Raw genomic sequence first — 26,221 nt, 5'->3', positions numbered from 1 at the left:
TATCACATTCTAGTGGTTCGTATTTACAATCTAATTTACAATACTTATGATTCAATACAAATTTGTTTACCTGATTGTAGGGTCCACCTTAGAGTAACCCTCATACTGTGTAACCTTCTGCAGAGCGTACATATCTAGCTCAGGGCTTCCACATACAAGGATTTCCACTTCCTCTGGGCGAAGCAACTGCAGAGAAATCAATTCCTTATTTGCTTTGTGTGTGTTTCAATGCAAATTAAAACATTTTTTCCTGAAGTTCCAATTAAAACATCAACCAAGCTTAAACATTAGGAACAGTGAAGTATGATAGAATCCTATGGCTCATTCGGACTGGAGTCTTGAAGAAAGTTTATGCAATTTTCTTATTTGTATAATTGATGAATATATTCTCATACTGCACTTCAAATATATACAAGACACTGTCCATCCTTAAAATCAGGATTCTTCCATTTCATAGTACAGATACTTTAGCAACTTCTTAATTTACACATCGTGACTTTCACAATGTTTTTTTTACAAGCAGTGCTTTTCACAATTATTGATACAGAAAATGCAGCGTTTGAAAGAAAATAATTCAACAATCCTATTTAGGATCCAATATATTTTTGAGCAGTGCAATCCCAAACTGAACCGTTCAACTACAAGAATTTGTATTCAGCGACCCAGGGACATTAAATATCCTTCAGATTTAAAAGTGGAAAGTCCAAATGTACAATAATTTATGGTGGCAAATCTACAATTTTCACAGCTTGATCATCCAGGATTACTTCTTATGCTATTTTTAAAAACTGAAACATTGCTTGTACAAAACATGTTTAAATTGAATCAAGAAAAATAAAACAAGAACAAGTTTGAATGTTTCCATTAAAAAAAAGTAAATAACTGAAAGCAAATAACTTTGCGAAAACTCTCATGTAAAATAACAGTTGACTGCTAGTTTGGAATAAAATTTCAAAATACTCATAAAATTAAAAGTTTCTTGTAAAAAACAATGTCCCATTAAGACATTACAATAATTACACTGCAGATATGTGAACCTTTGAATGTGAATCGAGAGGACAGATGAATGAAGAAAGCAAACAAGAGCATTAAAAAAAAAACTCAGCTCAAATCACTTTGAAAAATCAAAAAATTGTCCCTTCAAAAAAAATAATAATTTGGTCAGTCAATCCACAACTGGTTGTAGGACACTGCTGTGTGCAATTGGCTGCTTTGTTTCGCCCACAAAATATACAGTCAATTCACTTTACAGTATATTCTGTGAAGCGCTTTGAGATGTCTCAAAGACATGATAAGGCATTATATTAAATACAAGTTTTTTTTAATATTACAGAACATGCTCTTAATTTTGTGGCATCTGTATGTGCAGTAATCTAAATGTCCTAGGACCAGTCGCTAAGACACACTGTACTACACTATTTGGTATAGGAACAATATAATATTTAAACATAAATATTATTGTGCTGAATAAAATATAACATTTTCAAAATATGCCCCAATAAGACTGATTTATACTTGAGACTAATGCTTTATTTTCCAAAAAATTGAGTCAATTAAAATAGATCATGACAGCAGAATACAGAAGTGATGACAAGTGATAGTATTGTTAGAAAGGACCTTACCATTAAAGCATTGGAGGCGCATACGCTATGAAACCCAAAATAGAAGGATGCAAATTGCTTGTAAACAGACTTGTTGAGAAGAAAGTCCACATAAAGATGTACATATTCTAAAAAAAAGAAGCATTCTGTATTTCTGGAAACACATTTCTTCATAATATGATTATATATAAAAGATTCTAGTTTTATTTAACTGGGATTATAGCTATGTTGACTCTTACCACATATTTAGCAAGTGTATGGAATTAGTTTTACTTATAACCCCACTTTAGTAGAATTTTAACTGAACAGATAATTATCAAAAAAACATATTTAGTTATTTAGTGAACAAATGAAATAATTCAAAGACTACATTAACTAAACAATGCAAAAACATTGAAAACTATTACAACCCTTTGTGAAAAATACCCTGAAACTTTGAAAATGTTACGTACAGGTTTCAGTATCTGAATGAATAAACAAAACCTTTATTCAGTTAGCAATATAATGTGCTATTGTCCAGAAGAGAAGTATCTGCTTGCCTTTTCTGTTCTGGTTAGTCACAGGGATTCTGTCGCCTCCAGGTTTGAGGATATATGATTTAATAGTTCCAAACTCTTCTTGAAGTACCTGAAATAAAAATAGGATAAAAGCATTTTTTTCTCTTCACTGAAACATTGTAGAATACACCAGGATCTATAAGTACAGCTAACAACAAAGTCATTCACAGTGATTTAAAAGAAGAGGAAATGCCTGATTAAAAGGTTTTGTTTTTAACAAAACTATTCATCAAAGTCAGAAAATCATATATTTTATTTACCACGGTTTGTCTGCAAATGTCCCAGCATTTAAACAAAAATACTTATTGCTCCTTCATTTGACCAGATGGGATACAGTGTATATAAATAAATACATAAATAAATAAACAGCTTTACTGTAAGGACACAAAAACAATTCAAAATAAAATGTACCTGAAATGTGGAACAAAAGTCTTCCTCAACGTTTCCTTCATAAGTCATAAGTTCCATCAGCCCATGAGCTAAATCCTTCAAATTAGAAATAACCTGATTAGTTTACAAAGTATACTTTCTTTATGCTTCAAGATATCCATCATTATATATATTATATATATCAGAGTCACTATCAAAATAATAATCCTTGCCTTTGATATAGCGCTTTTCACGTCTTCCAGAATTCTCAAGTGCTTCACAGAATATACTGTGAAGTGAATTGACTGTATATCTGTGGGTGAAATGCAGCAGCCAATTGCGCACAGCAGTGTCCCACAAACAGTCGTGGACTGAAGTGACCAATTTTATAATTGTTTTTTTTTCTTGAGGGATTATTATTAGGAGTGTGGAATGAGGAAATTTGCCCAAGGTTTCATAGCAACCAATAACACGATAATATAAAGAACCACAGATGTATAAAAATTTATTTTAAAAAAACTTAGCTTCAGACGTCACAAAAATATACAATTTATAAGAAGGGAGAGGTAATCTTAAGGAGGACATTTTCTTCACATTGGAAGTTACAGTAGGTTTAGAAAGAGGCCATGTCTGTTTGAATTTTTAAGGCACAATTGTGACATTACTTTGGGAGTCCTGTAGCTCAGTGGTTAGAGCACTCGCTTTGCAAGCGAGAGATCTGAGTTCAATTCCAGGCAGGTCAGGGCAAAACCTTGGGCAAGTTTCCTTACTCCACACGCCTAATAATAATCCCTCCAAAAACCAAAAACAATAATAAAAATTGGTCATTTTCAATCTACGATTTATTTGTGGGACATTGCTGTGCGCAATTGGCTGCCGTGTTCGCCCACAAATATACAGTCAATTCACTTTACAGTGTGTTCTGTGAAGCGCTTTGGGACGTGAAAAGCGCTATATCAAATGCAAGGAGTATTATTATTATTATTATTACAGAAAAGCTGGCCACAATTCAACATGATGCTTGTGTTAAGAAATGCATATCCTGCTCCTCTTGGCTCAGCACAAGTGAAGCTGAGCTCTGTGATAACATTAAATACGCTGCCCATGCTAATGTTAAATACACTGCTCTTGCTGCTCAGATTTTTGTGCACTTGCTGCAGTTAAAGACTGCAATTATACAATAATGTGAAGGAATCTATAATGGCCTCCCCGGATGATCTTGTGTCGGGGAAACTGGAAGAGACCCAGGGATATTGGTTGATTCTTTGCTCACTATGTCAAAACAGTGCAAGACAGAACAAATAAGACAGACAGGATGTTGAGATTTAATCAGTTGAGGTGAGATCTCCAGGGGGCATGCACAAGCTATTCAGTCTTGCTGCACCTTGACTACTGTGTATAGTTTTGGTCTCCATGATGTAAGTAACTAGGATTCCAGGAAAGGTGGTCAAGGCCAGAACACTGGACTCATTTAAGAAACAGCTTAATGCCATTATGGGAGGATGGTAGGGTGGATATTCTAGGAAAATGAGATCAAATGGGCCGTAGGACCTTCTTCATCTGAACCTTTTGATCAACTTCCTGTGCAGCAGGTGATACCAGGGATCCCTATTGTGCATAGGGCACAGGAAATGACATCAATGGCAATTTGATGACTCAGAAGCCTTGTCCAGAGCCATCATTTGGCATGTTCCACTATAATGTGGTATCTCAGTTTATGGACCGAAACCACAATGTTATAATAGGATTGACCTGTGCTCTGGTCAATAAGGTACAGATCTGCATCCTAATATCCCATTTGTCCTTTTTCTAAAATGCAAAACTTTACAATTACCAATGTTGCATTTTATTTACCTTCTACAGTAAGTATAAATGGACAATGGAATAATTTCAAACATCTGTGTAAGAAATATGTTGCATCACGGATCCTCTTTTGAAAAAATAAACTTACTGGCATGACCTGGTGCAGGTCATCAAGTGTAAGCAATGCAACTCCAACAGGAGTGTTCTGATCACATGGAACTACAGGAGGGCTCAACAGTTTTTTGTAGCAACATGGTGGAAACCGAATATCCAATGTGATGCTATTGTACACAGCCAGACCCATCAGCTCAGAGACTAAAAGTTAAGATAAACAAAAAGACATGACAAAGGCAAGTGTAACCCTTAAAACAAATTTGAAGGTCTCCAATATTATATTTTGAGAATCATAATTTCACAGGAACCAAAATATTACTAAACATATTGGATTTCCAAATATCAAAGCTACAAACTCGATTGCTCCCCAATTGTTTCTGTGCTTGGAACTGGCAGTAACAAAAAAAGCATTAAAAAATTTTAAAAAATTAATGAAAGCATTAGCTAAAAAAGCAAAACATCGGTTCAAAAAGAATTGTTGAAAAATCACAACTGAAAGACTCGGATATAAACGCAGTAGGGCACCTTTGCACAGTATAAGTAGAACATTTCGTGAACAGAGACGATGCAGATTGTAATTCCAGTTAAATGTAGAGACTGAAACGTCTACAATTAGACATTTTTCAATAACAAAAATAGTGTAGAAACAGTAGAATGTGAAGCAACTTCATAAAAATAGTGATTCTATTTACTTTCTTTGAGCTCCTACAAGTGGTCATATGGTGCATTGGCATATAAAGTGCAAAGGATACAGCTCCAACCAACCGAAATTCAGAGTAGTTTTCACACTTAAAGCTGCTGAACCAGTAACATCGGGAATCCCATTGATATGCAAACATACCTGTTCAATAAGGAAATGTAGGGAAATATGTACAAGGTACTTTACAATTTTATAAATATGGAGTACAAAAACTGCTGTATAATTCTGGGGCAGAGGGATCTCCTACAATTCTGTAATTTATCTCCCAGTTTTGATCAAATGTAAGGATTATGAATTTTATTGTGTATTTAGTCAGTAAGGATTCTCCCTCCACCACTACCACTTCTTGTTTTGAAAGAAAATGGTTTATACTGCACCAGATTATGGTTTTGTTTATTGATAAATACAAATACATTGTTTATCTGTTCAGCAGATAAACAAGTTCCTGCTCCATATCTCCTGCCCAACCCACCCTACCATCAGTGGCCGGGCTTTCAGCCTCTCTGCCCCCACCCTTTGGAGCTCCATCCCACAATCCCTTCACGTTGCTCCCTCCCTTGCCTCCTTCAAAGGCAAGACTCAAAACCCTCCTGTTTGAACCTGCCTTCAGCTGCCCTCCTAACTCTTTGTCCTCGTACCTCCTACCCTTCAACCCAACCCCTGCCCCCCCACACTCGGGTCCTGATCCCTGACTGTAGGCACCTTGGAACGTACTACCGACATGAAAGGCGCTTTCCGAATGTAATTTTGTTGTTGCTTTTGTCATATTCATAGTACAGACCACTTAATAAAAAAATCCATTCAACATTTCCTTAAAAGTTATATGACAACACAGTTATTTCTCCCTTTCCCAGCCAGGTTAGAGATTTTTTTTATTTAGGTACCACATGAACACTCCTTTCCCCCCACTGGCCATCTGAAGTTCTTACGTTGCAGAACCTTACCATAGTCAGCCTGGAAAATCTGTCGAATAAGCAGAAGAAACCACTCTTTTGTGAGACCACCCATGTCTAATCCAGCTTCGCCAACAAAGGTGACTTTTAACTTTTTTTTCAAATCTGCCCTCTTTCTGGTTAACTGCAATTATATAAGATTATATCCCGACTGAAAACAGTCCACATAATGTTAAAATAATCTGAAAAAAATACACGTAGATTTTAGAATAGAAATATAATCAGTAAAGCACATCCAGGTTTGCAACATTTAGCTCTTAATAGTGAGTTTATTACAAGTCTTGATAACAAGAATCATCATTCATCAGGTATTCATTGTCATGTCAAGGTTTCAAGGAGAAAAGGTTTAAGATTCCATATTACCTCGTCCAGCGAGTCGCTAACCATATGCATTCGCCTCACTTCAATGTTGAGGAAAAGCATATTCATGTCTGGTCTCTGTCTGCGAGAGACTTTATCAACCAAGCTTTGCTGCGCAGAAAGGAAAAACAGAATTCCAATTGCACATTACTCAATTTTAAATAATATTTCCAGATCTATGACATAATAATAACTATAAAGTAAATTGTCTAACTTTTATTACAATGAAGATGAGGAGCAGTTATGGGAAAATGACCTTTTCCAATTAATGACCGTTCCCAGTGATCCAGTGCCTGGCAGAATAAACAACAGAAAAAAATTAACAAAATGCAAAGCACTATAGATGCTGGAAATCTGACACAAAAACAGAAGTCGCTGGGAAAACTCAGCAGGTCAGGCAGCATCTATGGAGAAAGTAAAGTGAGTCAACGTTTCAGGTCCACAACCCTTTATCAGATAACAATTAGGGTGCCTTCTATTTTATTTCAGCTCTCCACTGCATGTTTGGTGGTTGATTACCTTTTAATAATATTTTGTCCTTTGAGACTAGCAATTCAGTTTATTATAGTAGAACACAGTTAATCCAATTAACCACTTGCCCATTTATCCTTATCTTTCAATGCACAGGGCAAAAAGAATTGTTGTGAACATGTGGGAAGCTGCATGTGAGTTCCTAGAGATTCTATGCCCTGCTACATCTGTATTTCATGTGATGTCCAATTAGGATGTTCCCAATTAGTGCAGCTAATCATCTCTCTACTATATCACAGCAATTATTGTTCCACTGAGAATTCGTGCCTTCTGGAAGGTGGATCCAGACTGCCCAATCCAAAATTCATTGCACTGACAGTTCAGAAATCAAATGATTATGGATCTATGGAACAATGATGCCACATAACAGCCCAACAATTGGCTAACTCTCCCTTCCCTCCCCTCACACTGACCATTTCCCCCCTGATCGGGTCCTGAACCAACTGTCCAGCACCTTGGGACGTCCTCCCGACATGAAAGGCGCTCTATAAATGGAATCTTGTTGTTGTTTTTGTAAAGCATGAGCAACCATTTAAAGTTCTAATGTCTGCTGAATTCACAACAAATCCACAGCACAACAGTTCGAGAAAATCAACATTCACTGGGACAGAACAAGGTGAAGAAAAATCTAATAACCTAAATATAATACTGAAAAAGATTTATTTATGCTCTTTTGTGATCTAATTGTTGCACTCATTTACCCCACCTACACTGATACTGCTTCACTTCCAGCAAAAGAAAACAATTAGGAAAAATAATTTGTACTCCAAATTACAGTTGTTAGGGGTTGAAGGTCCTCTGCTAAGGGATTGCCCCAAAACATTAAAGGATCACAGATATGTTTGGATGAAGATAGCCCTTTGTTGAATCCAATCGCATCAATTCACATGACCCTGAATTTATGTTACATCAATGCAAAACGATGAGGGACTGCATGAGGAAGCTCTAATGTGATTAACTTTCGAATGGCGTTGCTTTATCCTGTGTTGCAGTGCATGGTTAAAACAAATTGATTCAAAAGCACACAATAATTGCGTCATTAGCTTGATGCTAATCTCTCAATTATTTCCATAAAATTCACTTACCCTTGCTTTCGTGATCATCTGCTGTTCAGAATCTCGCCGAATAATAACTTTCTTAGCTGGTATGGAGAGAATGAATGGGAACTGGCAGAAGGAAAACCTAATTTAACATAACAAAAGTCACAAGTAGAGATTTGTATGTAGACATGTAAAAACCAACAGAAATACTTTGGGCAACCTATTAAAAATACACCATCTTCGTCTATGGTTCTTTGCAAGCTTCCATGTGGAGTAAAATATTCAAACTCCTCGATATAAAGCGAAGTTTGGGTATCATTTTTCACAAAGGAATAGTCAATGTAGAGAGCAGTAATAAACACTGCAAGCTTACCATGATGTACCAACAGAAGTGTTAATCAAAATTCTAATACATAGGAGCCTTTAACAAGTGTAGATATACTGTTGATATAAGTCCAGTTGATAGAAGTCCAAGCTGGTAGCACAGGATTATACTGCAGAACTCACACTTAAACCATGAGAAAGCAAGTCTATGCAGCTGTATTCTTAAACTCATCAGTAAATTTCTGGTTACCATTGTCTGAAACTCTGGTGATATTTTTTTAGTTCTCTAGCCTGGCATTTCCTAAATCATAAAAGCAGAGTGATGTAAATTTGCCTTCTGTTATGACATTCGCTGTCACTTATTTGCAATATTTGTCACTTCTGAAATACATTCAGTTTCACTTTGGAAACACAAATCTAAGCACACAGACATTCAGAAATTAATGAACTGTTATGCTTCTAATGTGCTGAAGGAGGAGCTGTTGAGCCATTTTATTTTAAAAAAAAGGAATGATCAGTACCAACAAAACACACAAAATAATGCAACTCTTGTTTTCAAGCAGTAACAATTGAGCAAATAATGTCTTGTTTATGCTGAACATTTTACACTGTAAATTGGGATGACGAGTTCAATCACAAAGCAAATTGCACTGGATCTCTGCTGCCAAGAGGACAATGAAGAGGTGGCATTCACAGTAAAATCCTGTGAAGCACTTTGAGACGTCCTCCCAAACATGAAAGGCAATGAACCGAATGCAAGGATTATTAATATTATTATTTTGGAGCAGAGATTCATATTATGAAGGGCATCAATAGATTCAATAGTTTTAAGTTCTTCTCTGCAATGGACCATCAGAAGTCTTTGAGCCTTGTAATAATAGCACTGAACAGCAATAAAAATCTAGCTCAATGATGAATTCTGTGCATATGTTAAATTGTGCATTTCAGTCCCCAAACAATATGATTAAGAGCTTGCAATATTAATCAGGTTTCCTCATTCTAATTACTTTACTACTGCAAACAATATCACTTTGATATTCATCTCATTTTAAAAAAAACATTCTCTGCCTTTAATTATTCCAGAAGAAATAAAGATAATGCAACAGGACTCACGTCTACTTGGTTTATGAGCCTTAATAATGTAGGAGAAATATTTCCCACTGAATAAGCATTTAATTAGATCTGCAACTCATGTTCCAATGGTCTTAAAATTTTATTTTATTTCTATGCTGTCAAATCATTCATATCCAATAAAACTAAGACTGCTTACTGGATAAACATGTTTTATTTATTTAACTGTGCCTTGGGATAAATACATGAATACAAAAAGCCTCGACCACAGTTTCATGTAAAGTATACTGCAGGATTGTTGTTTAGGAAAAAGTTTTGAACCAGTTTAAACTATGCATCTTCCTTCATTTCCTACCTGTGGGAATTTCCATAACATTGCCAGGTATGGTATTCCTCCATGAGGTCAATATGGTCCAGGGTTGAATTGTACAATTCCACAAATGGAATGATTGGAGGATTCGCCAAACTGTTAGCAGCATCTGGAGCAATGGGGGCCATTAAAATAATAAGGTCATTAACTCATCAATAAATGTACGAGAAAAATGTGAATATACTAAGAGAACTCAGCTCTGCGCGAACAGAATTAAGGTGTAAATCACAAGAATCATCCTTCCCAAATTATCCCAAGAAATTGATCAGTAATCCAGAAAATGTTTTGAATTTGGAACATGTGTTTAGCACTTGAAATGGAGTTGCTGTGGCTATTTTGGTAAAACTGCTGATACTACACACTAAAATACATACTTAAGGTTTTCATCACTCTTGATTTGTGGGATACATGCCCTCAGTTATCCAGTATGTAAAGCCACGACACTAAAGTAATCTACCAAGTACACTTTGCACAGCTTTGCAATTCATCTAGCTTTTCAGGAAATAGCATGTAGTACTAAACACTCACTGAGTAAAGCCAAGACTCTGGTTGCTGAAGGGATCCACCACGTGCACTTTGCCATGGGCGGCAGCTCATCTGGTTTTGGAGGAAACAGCCGTAGAGATACAAACTCCTGCAATCTGTCTACCAACTGCTTAAATCGCCTTGGAGATAATCTGATGAAACAGAAGTCAATCATGCTAGTTGTTAATGTCTTGGGAAATTTTTATGTTTTGAAAATCAGAGTTTGTCAGCTGATGATGTTTAAGAAAAAGAAAACGTATCCGCAAGGGTTTATTTTTAGAATGGCAGGAGCAGTCGCTATTCACAGGTAAAGTAGTCATTTCACAAAATTATTTTTGAGTTGGGGAGCAAGGAACCTTAACTCATATAGTACTGTATTTATTTCTGAAAGGAATATTTTTTTATTAGCAAGTGTGGTTATTTACCACAGTTAAGTAGGAATTTGTCAGTTCTTGACTCAACTATTAATATTAACAGTAATTGATCATAAAGGGATAGTCTCCCTCTGAGAAGGATATTCACCATCAGGCCTTTTGAAAGAGTAATTACAGTCAGTTGTCAATGGAGAAAAATCAATATCAATGAGGAAGAAATTAGTCTACCCCTGCCACAGCCCTAGAGAATCCAAACGAGAGTGCTTGTGAAACAACTTATTACAATCAGAATAAATACTTTCTGCTAATTAAGGAGTACAATAGTCATAAAGCTGAATAGTGCAATTAATACATTAATACACAAACACTAATTCTTTATACGACACATCTTAGTACACACAGTACTGTATTAACAAATTAGGAAGATATTTTACATCCTGCTTAATTGAACAGACAAATTCTTGGAATTCAGAGAGCCAATTAATGACAGGTGAAGCTTCATATGAGTCACTACGTATGATATTATTCAAAGGACGGTAGCAATGGCTTATGAACAGAAAGCAGTGCAGAACCATTTTTTTCTTTGATGAACTCAATAATCCAATAGCAGAACCATGGATGGAGTTTGACTTTTTCATTCGGAAGGTCAGTGGGGGTGGGGGGGAGGGTGGAGAGGGCTGAAATGAGAGATTTCTTATTTATTTTTCTGAAATTAAGTGCCGAAATCTAGTGAAGAGAAATATGGTCTTTAACTTGCCCCTTTGACTGTCTTGTAATTTAAAATTCCCACACAAATAACCAAGTGACCAATGGCAAGGGATCAGCTGGAAAATAAGCACAGAAATGGGTTTCCATATGCACTATAAGTCTGCCGATAGAATAACCTTCATTAGCACCCTTGTTATTGATGCATCCCTCTGAAATTTAGGAACAAATCATTGATGCTCATTAAGTACGTTATAATTTAGGTCCCTGTTAATATTTACTCTTTATAACCTCTTATCTGTGTAATAACAAACTCTTTCTTCAATCAAGTACTTCAGGGAAACTAGCCAAAAAAAAACATTTTACTTTTTAAACCAGTGGCCCAGGAAATGTTGATCCGTTTCAGACAAAGTGGCGATCTGCCGTAATAAATGGGCATAGATGACATACGTTGATGTGCTTCCAAACTGAGGATTCTGAAAAAAAAAGATACTTTAGCAGGGAAAACTACTTTCAGTTACCTCACAAGAAACACAATAATAATAATAATCCTTACATTTGATATAGCGCCTTATCATGTCTTCTGGACGCCTCAAAGTGTTTCACAGAATACACTGTAAAATGAAATGACTGTGTGTTTTGTCGGCGAAACCCGGCAGCCAATTGCACACAGCAGTGTCCCACAAACAGTCGTGGATTGAATATCCAAATAATTTTTTTTCAAGGGCTTATTACCCCCGGAAGGTGATCCGCCAATCAACTAACCATCGTAACAAATCTAACAAATCCTGTGATTAAGACAAACAGATTTAACATCTTTTGTATGGAAAATATTAAGAGCAGACTATTGTACAGCATGTTGCAATGGTAAATTGTTGCCAACTAGATAATACATTCAATAGCTTTATAATGGTAACAGCAGTTGATTGAAAGTGGTATATAGTTTTATTTCATGTGTACACTTAAGAAAACTGTATATTATCATATAAAACAGTTTTATACCTGCACAAGTATAAAATAAGCTCGAAGGTCATCTTTTGTTCGTGGCCTAGAAAAACAATAGCAACAGTATTTCAGTATAGATTTGAATGAAGAGAAAACACAAGACTTCAACTGATGGATTTTCCCTATAAGATCACCTGCAGATTCTACCCTGGAAAAGTATATTCCATTAAATATTCCATTATATTCCAGTTAGACAATTATCATCATAAGCTGTTTTCTATTGTAAATACACATTTTGTTAACTGCCAAATGTTAAAAGGGATTGGTTGACAAATGATTTGGAGATTGGCACAAGGTCAGATGTGTTCAACTAGCAGATGATATCAACATAGACGCAGTGTCCCAATGATGGCCATGTACAAATTCAGAAAGATCTGGAAAAGCTGGTTAAAGGGGAAGCAAGATTGTATCTTAATACGGAAAAATGCAAAATTCTGAGGTTCATCAGAAGAAAGTGATGCAAAAATAAGTACTGTATGGAAATGTTCTAAAAGTATCAGAAAAGATTGAGCACAAACATGTGTCTCGAACGTGGAAGCAATGCTAATGTGCGCATTGGTCAGTCTGGCTTTTAGTCCAAGTCTCAAATAAAATTGCTGTGCGCAAATTGGCTGCCAGACTCACCTACAAATACACAGTCACTCCACTTCACAGTAAATCCTGTGAAGCGCTCTGGAATGTCCTCCTATCATGAAGGCACTAAATTAAGTGCAAGGATAATTGTTGTTATTGTTATATTAGGGTAAGGTTGTTATTATATAAAAATAAACTATATTTTGAATTTAAGCATTGAGCTGATATTACAGGGCAATCCTATATTATAGAAAGACGACTCTGACTTCCATTTATTTAAGAACAATGAGAAATAATAAATTTATATAGATCTGATTTGCCACTGACCTTGAGGATTTGTAAGAAAGTACTTAGCAGAGCATTGTCAAGCACTGCAAACCTACAAAGTCTCATACTCTCAAGTATAATCCAAAACATTCCAATCCCAAAACTGATAAATTAAATGCTTTATCTGTAGAGAATCTGATAAAATATTGTATTAATAAAATGTAAAAAATTAATGTTACAATAATTTCCCATGATAAACATATTTTTATCTAAAAACTGAAAGCATTGTTTCATTAACATTCCTTACAAAATAACAGGTTGACTGTGGTTTACTTTGGGGACTGAGGGTAAGGCATAGACACAAGAATCTTACTTTTCTCAGGCCTTCTACGTTGTGCCCAAAGTGACAAAACAATTGATAATGTTTTTACAACAAATGATGTTTGTAAAGAAGCAAAGTCTGTAAAATGTGTACAATTTGAAGTTGATTTCCAAGGGGAGTTACATTTGTTTTAATTGACAATTCCTGTTCTTTTGGACTAGATTGTGGAGCTGGTTTGTGCTGGTGCTTTCTCGTCTTATTTAAAACATTGCTAATATCACAAGGTTGTGAGATTTATGCCTATTTTGTTATAATTTAATTTAAAAAATTAAACTAACCAGACAGCCAGAAGTGAAAACCTTGGCCATTTAGAAACATTAACCGGCTTTGTCCCAAAGTGTTTACAAAATGTAATTGGATATAAATGAAAGTACAGTTAATTGTGTAGTACAGTTAAATAGAAACACCAAAATCTTACCCTTTCCATTCCTTCAGCAGACTACTAATAATCCCTTTTAAGACAGTTTTCTGGATATCTTGAGGCTACAAACAATAAGATTCTGAGATTATATTTGTATATATGTATATGTACACATTTGGTTTTGAAAGATTAGCAACGATAAGATCCTCTGTGTGTTAGCTGATGGAATGGGTTAATTTTTATTCACAACCAATGGTCCTGGAAGAAAGATGCTCTTGCTCACCTTTTTGAACTTTTGGTTGCATTAAGGAAGTCTAAAATATTCACTTATAAGTATTGGAGTAATATATTACGCTGAAACGCCAATGTACAGATCGTGTAGTAGTGTGATATGTGTTATACCCATAGCCCTCACACTGCTGAGCTATTGCTGCTGTGAATAGAAAGGGAGAGGACAGACAGAGAGAGGGAGAATGCTGAGTGAGGGAGAGGGGAGTAATACTACAAACTGATTGAATACCTAGGAGAGACAAGGTTTTGTTTAAAAATAACAGTAGGATTTTCTTGTACTCCCAATGTTTGCTTAATGTTATACAGTGGCTTTCTGTACAATATCCTCAAGAATTTATTACTCTTCTGTTCCAAAAACTCATTCCAGTATTCACCTGACTATATCTGGTTAATATTATTTAAAAGATACTCACTGTGCTCAGCACTGTGTCGTACACACTGTTTGTATATTTTACATTAATTCCCGAATCTTCTATTGTGTTAAATGGTGTATTGACATCACGCTGTGAATATATGCAAGATGAAATAAAATATAAAGTTAGGGTTTAAACAAAAAGAATAATGACATATATTTACATATAGTATCAATACTGACATTGTAGTGCACATTAATTTTTTGACTTAAACTGAATAAAAATCAAACTCATTTATTTCCATAGAAATCAAAATAAAACCCACAAAACCCACCTTAGATTGTGTAGATCTAGCTATGAGTATCAAATTATCATATATTTTACGTTAAAATAGCGCATATCAATCAATTATTTTGCTTATATTATAAGTTTGGTATAAACTAAAATACTTCATTATACTGTTACTAATTCCCTCTTAAAAGCTAGTCTTGAGACTAAGTAGGTTATCCTATTCTTAACCCGACTGTGTATTCAACTATTTTTTCAGATGAACGAGCTAAACAGTTAGTACAATAAACGCCAGTAGGTTTTTATAATACTTCCTATGGGAGCCATAAATGAATCATGTTTCAGAAAGAAGCCATAAACTGCTTCATATGGTTTTCTTAGTCGACAGAAAGTCATATCAGAACTGGTTTAATAATTAGAGGCTACTTGAATACAAGCAAAAGAAAACTTTTAGAAGACAATTTGTAAATAAAAAATGCCCCTTCACTGTTTGCCTCAATAGAGCCAGAAAATATTACAAAAGGTTTGTTAAAAAAATCTAAAAAATTGTTTGCTTTATACCTTAAACACCACATTAACCTCCAAAAAGGAATCAAATGTTGTTGCATAAAAATCATGTACAATTTTCCAGTCTCCTGAAGTCTTGGCCTTTTCTACATCTTCTCTGCAATTCAAAAAAATTATGTTCAACAACAATAATAACAGCTTGCATCTACATAGCGCCCATGTGTCTATGTGTAGTAACAACTACACTGGTCATTAATTAACAACAACAAAATTACAATTGTATAGCGCCTTTCACATCAGGCGGGCATCCCAAAACATTTATATTGAAAACAAATTGTGCTTTATTTCTTGATTTGAAACATAGGATCTGGTTTGGCTTAGAGAGAGAGTAATAATCATGGAAAAAGAAATAGATAGTTGTCTAATAGGTCTGGAGATTTGAACTTTAATGCAATGCCAACTCAACTACAAATACACAATTAAAACACTACAGTAAATCCTTCAAAGTGTTTTAAGGTGTCCTCCCAATATGAAAGGTGTTATATGAAATACAATTATTATTATTATATTCAAAGATATGTTTTTACATCTTTTTTTAAATAAAAGAATATATTTTTATATACTAGAATTCCATCAGTGCTTTTGTCACCAAAATTTAGAAGAAATCCAGCATGTCCGAAGTATGAAATCATTTTATATTAAGAGAAAATATTTGCAGAGAGATATTGCTATTAGACTACCCTTGTCTTTTAAAATTAACAACATTATAAGTTGAAACCATAAACAGAATATAAGTTAATAAGCTCTTGATACTTACTGAAATTCCCTCAGAGTTTTGCTACGAATAGGAACTACAGGTTCAGGAGGAAGAGGGGCTTTCATTTCAGGGATCAAAGTCTCTATAGAGATGTGCTGCTTTTGACGTACATCTGGTTTAATAGGTGGTAGTTCGCGCACTGTAAGAATACAAAGAGCCAAATGTCACAACTGACTATCACTATGTCCTCAACAATGTAAAAAAGAAATGCCCCCTTTTCCCTGCACAGTATTCTTTGCTCATATTAAAAGGAATTGTGCATTGGACTTTGAATAACTATCTCCCACATTTCAGTATCATCCATAATCATAGAAACATAGAAATTGCTAGACGAAAAGATCCATCTAGTCTGCTTTCTACCGTCCTGGTCATTGCTTGCTCCAAGAATCAGCCACAATAATCTTTAACTGGGGTTAGACATCCTTATGTAAGTTATTTTCTATTTTCTCTTCCAATTTCCAAGTCTGGAAGTCAAATAGGAACAGGCCTATTAGACAGCAATTCCTAAATTAACACTGAAATACAATAAAACTGTTTGAACAGCCCTTTACTGTATTTTGAGTTAAATTTGCTTTGGCACTCAGCCCTCTCCCCATGTTTAAACATCTAAATTTGTATTTTTAAGTTGAACATTTATCAAAGTAGAAAATTATGATGTTTGTCAATGTATTCTCCCGCTGCTTTTCCAGTTAAGTTTCCCTTACAGCTGAAATATATCCCCAAGGATCTATCCATCGCTTTAGGCCAAGAGAGTTAAGTAGTCGGAACCACTGAGTTGTGGCTGACACAATATTGTCCCATTAACCCATATCTAACATAAGTGCTTCTGTTCACTTCAGCATAATCTGAAATACATGCGCTGCTACTTTAACAAAAATTAATTAACATTAAAAATGTAATAGCCATCCTATGTTAATGAGACAACAGGAAAAGGTTGACAAAAGTTACAGTGACTTTAGTGGAAAAGCTTGAATTTGTTAAAAAAAAATCATAATAATACGTACACTGTACGCTGCCATTTGCAGCACCGTCTTGGAATATTATAATGTCACGTCATTATGTGTTGCTAGGCAAAGGTAAACAAAACAACGATAAATGTGTTTCTTCGCTGTGGCTGGGTTTAATTTGTTCTGAAAACCCTGTTGCTGTGGTAACAAGGGGCACGGATTCACAGTAGTTGCTATGGATAGCTTCAGTAAGTGCAATCTTTTGTAAATGCAATGGGGATGAGACAAACACAGCACATTTGCATCTGAGAGAAAAGAGAATATGCACCCAATGTAATAATCATCGACATGATGAAGACTACATTGGGTATCACTAGGGAAATAGCAATCACATCAAAATCAGGGAAACCATAACATTTTATAATACTCTGCACGCTCAAATGCTCTGTTTAAAATAAATATTTTGGTAGAAAATATCGTGCAGAAAGTAGGTCAAATTCACGAATGGCAAAAAAGCACCGATTCCATTTAAGCTGCAATTTTATGCAATTTGGTAAAAAGACCTTAGAAAACAGTGAACTTAAATTAAACAGTAAAAAGAACCAAAAATATGTTTGACATTATTCATGAAGTATTATCTCTTCAATTACTGAAGAATTAATTTGTGCATTGTACTGATACTGTATGTGGGAAGAAACTACTTCTTTAACAAATATATTTTCAGAAAGACTTGTTAAGATGTGAGTTCAGATAGGATTTAAGCAGCATCTTATATAATGAAGCTTTTGAAATCTGTAGAGCTCAGCAATACTGAAGCCAGTTGAGAAAAGATCCTACTCAGGTGGAATGTTTGCACAATGAACAACAGTATCGTGTGCACAGCTGTATGCAATAGACATTTCACTCAGAGAAAATGATAGAAAATCATTTAACACATAAAGCAGTACAACCCTCTAACTGACAATGAAGTAGTTTTGTTGAAAAATGCACAAACATTTGCATGTAAAACAGCTACTGTTTTAATTTATCCTATGAAATAGCAAATAGATAATCGATATTATCAGTCCTCCCTAATATTTGTGAAGTGCTTTGAGACATCCTCCTGACCCGAAAAGCACTATATAAATATAAATTGTACTATGTATTGGTTCAAACAGTAGAATGATTTGAAGTAGGATACTTGATTTTATGACTTTTAATAGAGGGGCAAAAGAGAATTCTAACCACGTGCCTAGTTATGCATGTGCATAGCTCTCCCAACCAGCCATAATAACTACTGTATAATAATAACTTGGTGACAATTAAAACACAATTTTCGAATGGAGTAACAGCCTATTTAAATTATTTTCCAATCAAATGTCAGTCAATTAACACCAAGGGTCTTCGTAGCGATCGGGTGCTATTTGACCTGGAAATCAGATCCAAGGTCAAAAAGCTCAGTATAAACCAGACATAAAACATATTTAACAAGCATACATTTCAGATATTCTTTCTATATATTTACGAATTCTCTTCTCAACTAAAACTGATGCAACACAATAGATCCAAATAAAATCTATGGTGAATATATTCTGATCACTCAGATTACTACTGAAGATCTCAGCATACCACTGTGCCAATAATATGGTCTTCACCTTAAACATTTTTTACATCCCAACAATTAAGTCAGAAGCAGAGAAGGCATCATACGCATTCAAGTATTTGCGTGATATGAATGAACATTAGCTCTCTATGTTGCTGTGGCAACTGCAATGCACAGGACGTACTTACTAACAGTTGAATAAAATACCTACCTCAGCATCGAAACTGACCTCTTAAATGGAGCATAAAATAGCTTCAGTTATGAGCAGATTTCATAAGTGGCAGTCAGGAGGAAAACCAATCTTTGAAACAGCCTAATTCAGTTTGTTATCCCAATTTTAGTGCAATTCTCAAGTATAGAAGTGCTACAGATCATTATTCACTTGAATATATATAAAATATGAGCACTCTTGTCATTCAGAGAAAATTAGACAATGATATTGAAAGCAAAACTCCAGGTATAGAATCCTTGCTCACAGGTAATCCTTTTGAAAGCAATTTTTTTAGATGCTATAACTATATAATTAAACTGCTTCAAATGTGTTCAAATTACATGTAACTTCTCAGTTCTCCTTCATTTGCAAATAGCTGTTTCTTTAATTAAGCAGGTTAACCTCAACACTCCAGTGCAATTCTGGTAGGTGACATCTTGTCGCCCGTGTCCTACTTTGAATGACATGTTAAACAGAGGACTTGTCAAACAAATCAAACTAAGGCAAATTTTGTAATGTACGAAAATAAAATAATAATCCTTACATTTCACGTCAGAAGGCATGTCTCAAAATGCTTCACAGGATTTACTGTAATGTGTACTGACTGTATTTGTAGGCAAAACTGGAGTATGAACGATACCTGTGAACGCTATCTAGAGATCCAGTTTACAGTGTCGTCATAACCCCAGTTTTTCTTTGTATGAAGAAAAAAGGGCTAAACACCTTCAGGAGACAGGGGAGTAAAACTTTTAATGGAAAATGTGCTCCTTAACACCAAAAAAAATAAAACTAAGGGCAGGATATCTTCTAAACCTCTAAGACAACAATATTCAGATGGAAAGATGAAATGGAGAAAGTAATTGGGGGGGTTTTAAGGAAAGTGGTCAAATACAACAACAACAACTTGGATTTATATAGTGCCCTCCATGCCGGACGGCGTCCCAGAGTGCCCCACAGGAACGGATCCCGGGGCCGAGCCAGGGGAAGGGGTAGGAAGGTGACCAAAGGCGCGGTCGAAAAGAAAGGTCTTCAGCAGAGACCTGAAAATGGGAAGGGAGGGAGTGAGACGAAGGGAGTGAAGAAGGCAGTTCCAGAACCTTGGGGCATAGTGGCTGAAGGCACGGCCGCCGAGGGTGGAGCGGAGGACTCGGGGGACGAGGAGGAGGCCAGACCCGGAGGAATGAAGGCAACGGGTACTGTTTTGAGGAGTGAGGAGGTCAGAGAGGTTGGGGGATGCAGAGGAGTGTAGGGACTTGAATACAAAGGTGAGGATCTTGAAATCGATCTTCTCTGGGATAGGCAGCCAATGCAGTCTGGCAAGGACTGGGGCGATCGGGGAGCGGACTTTCGTGCGGGTGAGAATGCGGGCGGCAGAGTTTTGAATGGTTTGGATTTTATGGAAAGTAGTGGATGGGAGACCGGCGAGGAGGGCGTTGGAGTAGTCCAGCCGGGAGGTGATAAAGGCAAATAAAGTCTAAAATTGAATAGTTTTAAATTCTGTTAAACAAGAGGCAAAAGTAAGGTATGAACGCTGAATTGCTGTGCTGTGCTGTGCGAGATGCTGATATACAATTACCAACAACAACAACTTGCAGTTATAAAGCACACTACACGATATAAATGAAATTATATAGAAATTAAAAGGGCTTACCATGCTTGGCATCAGGTAATACAAGCTGTGTGGTGGAGCTGTGGTGGCCCAAACCATCCCGCTTCTGGTGTATTGTGGCGATAAAACTGTTGATGCTGAGAATTGGAAACTGAACCTTGGGCCCTCTTTCACTTCCCTGCAACAAGACAAGCAAAAACAGGCTGGTTTAAAAGCATTCAATCATATTGTGACAATTGTTATTTTGTTGTGTTAGTAACTTTGATAACATAGAGAGCTGGTTACATTTCAAATTCAGTAAGCAGCTCCTACTTCATGTATAAAGGTCTTCTATTTCACATCAGAGTGCACCAAGTGCTTTTTTTTCCATCAAAGTGCATTATTACATGTAATGTGATTTTATAGCATTCAGTGTTATCATATGTTAGCAGATTACAGCCTTCTAAGAATATTAATCAGCATTACCTTTAACTGTGGTTAAATCAAACAGCTGCATGGGTAAAATCCTGATTTATTTTCTATTTTTAACACTTATTATTTTGTTCCCACCTGCATGTCATGCACCATTACCTGCTGTGAAACTTGTTTTACAGAAGATTTTTAGCACACTAGATGAATAAGCAATGGTAACTTTAAACTGTGTACATTATAAAAACAGTAGATGACAAGGGTAAGAGTAAACCTAGTATGATTTCAGAATTCACTGGTATATACTGTGAAGCACTGTGAGATATCTTGAAGACATGATAAGGTGCTATATCAAATGCAAGGATTATTATTATTTTCCTGAACCATCAGAGCTTTACCGTTATGGTTTCTGATAGATAAACATTGAAACAATTAGAAACTAGAACTGAAACACACTGGAAATCATCACACTGAGAGAATAACTTCTCTAAAGCTATTCATTTTATATTTTCATTATCTTCCAATTATAATTAACTATAATACAATCTAAAACCTTTTAATCCTTAACTGCCCATTCACACAAAGTAAAACTAACACCGGAACTGAACCTTAGTTTTAAAATATGTCATCAAAATTGGCAGACATAGTGTTGGGAATTTTGCTTAAATTTAGTTAAAAACACGACAAGGAGGGTGGCTTGGGGGTGGGAGAGAAGAGAAACCAAGGGTTTAAAGTCCACAAAATATACAACTAGCAAAACTCTCATAATTGTTAATTGTAAGTGGGAAAAAAAGCAGAGCAAAGGAAAAAGAATAATTTTAAAATATGAACAATAAATAAATACCCGATAATTGCTCATTGAGTTTAAGATGAAAATATTAACAATGTTTTACTTTGGTTTACAAGCACATGAAATACACACTCAATTGTAATTTCTTCCTTGAGAAATGTGCTACAATGTCCTGAGATACATTGTAATATTCTTGTTCCACCATTTGTTTTTGAAAAATTTCAGGGTTGAGAAAATATGAAAGCGGCTGTAAGAGATCAGTATTGAGGTTAAAGGGTAGTCCTTCTACACTACTGATAACTTTCTCAAGTTAAAAAAGGTAGAGAACAGTAGACAAGAGAAAACAGCCACAAGAAAGGCTGTTTTAAATAGGATTCAGGAAAATACTAAATCAACAGATTATGTCAGCGAAATAAGGGATACTTATCAGAACCAACACAAAAGAGAAACCAGCTATGACGCATGTAAAAGTACTCATTGTTGCCAGTTTCTAATCCCTAAGGCAACAGTAAATGAAGTGTTTTATTAATAAAGCCATACCTCACTCTGAATGTCTGAAACTAGAATCTAAATAAAATTCCACATTTCGCTCGGCATATTTCATGTGAGCAACATTTCTCTTTCAAACGTTTTTAAACAAAAAAAAGTTTTACCCCTGACAACCAACAAGTTTTCATGAGTCTTTCATTTTAAAAGTGGCAAAAGTGGTAATAGTTGATATATCTGCCCACCAGATAGTGCTGATTAAATTTGATAAATATTGTTCCAAATGAACACCACTGAAAGCAAGTAAAAGATTGTCAGAACCATGAAATACCATGATTTCAATCATCCAATTCTTCAGCAAAAATACTTCCACACACAGGAGCAGTATCTGACTTGAGATTTAAACGCAACTTAAAACAAAAATATGACCAACTAATGACTATCCTAGGGGTGGGGGGCGGGAGGAGTGGGCGGAGGGTGGTAATATAAGTGGGATTTCTGAGTGGAACTGGCTCCCAGATGACATGTTTGACAAAAGAATGTCAGAATCGAACCAACCCTCTGTGGTGGTCTCACGAGTCCAGTTCCTGAGCCAGGTGGGTCTGCTGCACTCCAGGGCACAGCACAGCCAGCCTGGCTCATTGGCAGGACCATTCACTGGGGACAGGAAATCTTCCCACCCAGCGTCTGTTAACCATGCAAGCCAACATCCTAATGGATAGGGTAGTCCTAGCTGAACAAGCAGTGTGAAAGCTTGCCAGACAGCATGTTTTTGTATGTGTCAGACCCAGCTGACCCAATAAATTAAAAAGACTCCAAATGTCATATTTTTTACCTTGGAAACTGATGGACAAGAAGATAAAAAATAGTCAACTTTTCATTGATCAAACACTTGGCTTATAATAAACGTTAGAGTGGCTATTTGGCTATTTGTTGAAATACAGGGTTCACTGTAGCCAAGTGTGCTGTTAATTTGGTTTGCTACAATGCCTTGGGACGTGATTTAAAGTTCAATGTACAATTACAAAGATGAAACAAGAATATATTTAGAAAATAAAGGGAGTTATTTTCATATAATACTTATAATATGGGACGTCCTCCTGACGTGAAAGGCGCTTTATAAATGGAATCTTGTTGTTGTTGTTGTTGTAATACTTTTCCATCTATCTTGGCAAGTAAAATGATTTTAAAATGGCCTATGTTATAGGAATAATAGCATAATTTCTCCTCCAGCGTAAGTTTTTCAGACTTCTAACATTCAGTGGGCAGTTGCTGAGTCAACATCAGCTGCAAAACCCATCTGTGAACTACCTCATTGGAAATAACATGGATCAGGATCCTTTCTGATTCCTCATGCTTGAGATTCAGAGCATAAACAGGGCTCGGTGCTGCTGAAGTTTTTGGCTTGAATGCTTTCACCATTTTGTCATCTAAAAATCTGAGCTAAGAATCTAACTAAGGTATAATCATCCGGCTGTGTGTTTTTCCATAATATTGGAAACCAGGGGCAATGGCATTCATACGAGTAATAATAGAAAAATAATCATTTTGTATTTCTTGTGTTTGGAAAATATGCTTTACCATCACCACTATTATGAAGCAGATTTGTTCCCTTGGCTGATATAATTGTAAGTCTACTCCAATGTTTGCAGGAATTTCCAGAGCGAAGGCAATATAGGGCTTCATGTTGGAATTAAGTAAATACAAATATTTTGAAAACTAATGCTTTTTATAAAAAAAAGCCAACAAGCATAAATTATGGCTAGGTACTCCATATATGGAACAAAGTGTTTATACTTTGTTTTGGTGATAAATTACAATGTAAGTTGGTAATTTTTGTAAACATAGAAAATGACTAGTCAACATTTGGACCTGGGTGTAAACAATACTTCTAATTAGCCTCGATCCAAAGAACATCAGTGCTATAAATGAAGCCGCAGTAAATCCGAGAGGGAGAGTTAACAGGGTTGACCTGCATATTTCACATACAATTAAGTCCCATCTCATACTAGCTTTCATTTGTGGTTTGACACAAATAGTCTTCATTAGGCTTGAAAAATGTGCTTCTAGGGTAATTTGTTTTTAAATAAGCAGAAGAAAATATGAGCAGTATATGGAGTACACCAACAGGACTGCAAAAAAGATTTTTTTTAAAAAAATTAAAAAATCAAAACTAATGGGGATAAAACAGATTAAGCCTTATGGTAATAGTGCAAGCAAAAGCAAACAAAATAATAATTGCATGGATCGCTGAAGCTTTTTTTAAAAATATAAAAAAATGCAAAGCTGCATATTGTCACTGTGACAAAAGTTATAATAATAATCCTTGCATTTGATTATGAGTCAAGGAGAGATGGATATATGGCATTAATACAAAGCTTTCAGCACATTGATGATAAACCGATAATTAAATTAAGATCAGACAGAATAATTAGATTTGATGTTAATAGGCTCTATGTTACACCTATTATTTGTTACCCGCTTGTATACAATTTTGTCATTCATTTTATAAGCTACTATTTTATCAGTACGTTGCAAAAAGGTGTCTGTCACCCAATTGGACACCTAATTGCATTGTACATGGAATATTTTCCCTCCGTTTGTTGAAGGCTCATTTCCTGCTTCCAAAAATACCTACCTGAATTGCTGTCGCTGACAAGTGTGGATTTGGCGAGGCATTCACTATTGGTGGAAGCTTTTGTTTCACTTTATTACCCTCTTGAGCCGGATGTGGAGATTTTGAAGGCTCTTCATTCATTTTAGCAACTGGACGTGCATAGATGAGCAGTCAACAAAGAACAAGACCACAAGCTCCAGCTGCTGACGTATCTAGAGGTGAAAGACCAAGTTCGAAGAAGTCATTCTCAAAAGATGACCCATTATGTGCTCTTACTGTAGAGCCAGCAGCACTGTTATATAATAATAATAATAATAATAATAAAGGAGTCCTGTAGCATATTGGTTAGCGCACTCTCCATGCAAGTGAGAGGACCTGGGTTTAATTCCCGGGTGGGGCAAAACCTTAGGCAAGATTTCACATGCTTTTGTTTACCTACCAGTAAGTAGGAATCTGGTTGTTAGTCGATTGGGGATCACTTTTCCGGGAATAATATGCACTTACATTTTTAAAAAAACTATATAATTTGATCACTCAATCCACGGCAGTTTGTGGGACACTGATGTGCGCAATTGGCTGCCGCATTTCACCCACAAAATATACAGTCAACTCACTTGACAGTGTACTCTGTGGAGCGCTTTGAGACGTCTCGAAGACGGTTGTCTTCACACTGTTCACATCCTGAAGTCTTTCGCCCATTAAGAAATGGCAATATCTCTGGGTGAGCCGCTCACTTCGGGAGTGACCATCGCATCAGTGTCAATCCGGCAAAAAGGCATCACTCTGCCCTTTGCCACCTTCTAAGCAACGGAAGCAACAACAACAACAACAACAGCTTCTATTCGCCTGTAAGCAGAAGAAAGCGAGCAGCTTGTCTTAGAGTCAGTCACTCGAGTGAAGACGCGCACACACAGACGTTCCCCAACCAAACCCAAGTAACGCGTCCGCTCCCCTTAGAAAACGACGCAGGTGTTCACACACACACACACACACACACACCTGGCAGGGACTGCGGGGTCCGCAGTCAGAGAGAGAGATGCAGCGCAGGAGCTTTGCGCCTTGTTGCTGACCGCCTCTGGGACGCACGCAATTTCCTGGTGTGTATTTGCTGCTCTGCGCTGCGCTGCGCTGGGACTCGGGGCCACAGCCACAGCGCCGCAGCGCCGCCTCTCTCACTGTGAGCTGCTGCTGCCCCCACTCAGGTGCGAGTGTGCAAAGAGGATTGCAACACACACCGCGTCGGGGAGGAGTGTGTGTGTGTGGGTGTGGGGGGGGGCGGGGGGGGGCAGTCAATGATGCCGTGACCACAAGAGGATTTAACATAGACGCG

The 26,221-nt window shown here is 36.3% G+C and overlaps 1 protein-coding gene across 1 annotated transcript in view; it reads right to left on the bottom strand.

Moving 5' to 3' along the window:
• hectd2 (HECT domain containing 2) overlaps positions 1-25,524 on the bottom strand; it is a 30,516-nt gene extending 4,992 nt beyond the window's left edge. The window contains exons 1-20 of the mRNA XM_007896740.2: positions 25,506-25,524; positions 24,913-25,103; positions 20,633-20,768; positions 16,242-16,380; positions 15,479-15,581; positions 14,690-14,779; positions 14,043-14,107; positions 12,400-12,445; positions 11,764-11,873; positions 10,322-10,470; positions 9,779-9,902; positions 8,074-8,170; positions 6,461-6,568; positions 6,089-6,221; positions 5,197-5,285; positions 4,479-4,637; positions 2,570-2,644; positions 2,141-2,228; positions 1,623-1,729; positions 71-186 (exon numbers count right to left, since the gene is read on the bottom strand). Of these exons, the coding sequence (XP_007894931.2) occupies positions 71-186; positions 1,623-1,729; positions 2,141-2,228; positions 2,570-2,644; positions 4,479-4,637; positions 5,197-5,285; positions 6,089-6,221; positions 6,461-6,568; positions 8,074-8,170; positions 9,779-9,902; positions 10,322-10,470; positions 11,764-11,873; positions 12,400-12,445; positions 14,043-14,107; positions 14,690-14,779; positions 15,479-15,581; positions 16,242-16,380; positions 20,633-20,768; positions 24,913-25,032 (2,054 nt within the window). The 5' untranslated portion in view covers positions 25,033-25,103; positions 25,506-25,524. The remainder of the gene's footprint in view (positions 1-70; positions 187-1,622; positions 1,730-2,140; positions 2,229-2,569; positions 2,645-4,478; positions 4,638-5,196; positions 5,286-6,088; positions 6,222-6,460; positions 6,569-8,073; positions 8,171-9,778; positions 9,903-10,321; positions 10,471-11,763; positions 11,874-12,399; positions 12,446-14,042; positions 14,108-14,689; positions 14,780-15,478; positions 15,582-16,241; positions 16,381-20,632; positions 20,769-24,912; positions 25,104-25,505) is intronic.
• Positions 25,525-26,221: the final 697 nt, after the last annotated feature.

This window comes from Callorhinchus milii, unplaced genomic scaffold (genome assembly GCF_018977255.1).
Source record: "Callorhinchus milii isolate IMCB2004 unplaced genomic scaffold, IMCB_Cmil_1.0 Scaffold7, whole genome shotgun sequence".
Taxonomy (NCBI): Eukaryota; Metazoa; Chordata; class Chondrichthyes; order Chimaeriformes; family Callorhinchidae; genus Callorhinchus; species Callorhinchus milii.
This window is presented reverse-complemented; position numbering and strand designations above follow the sequence as displayed.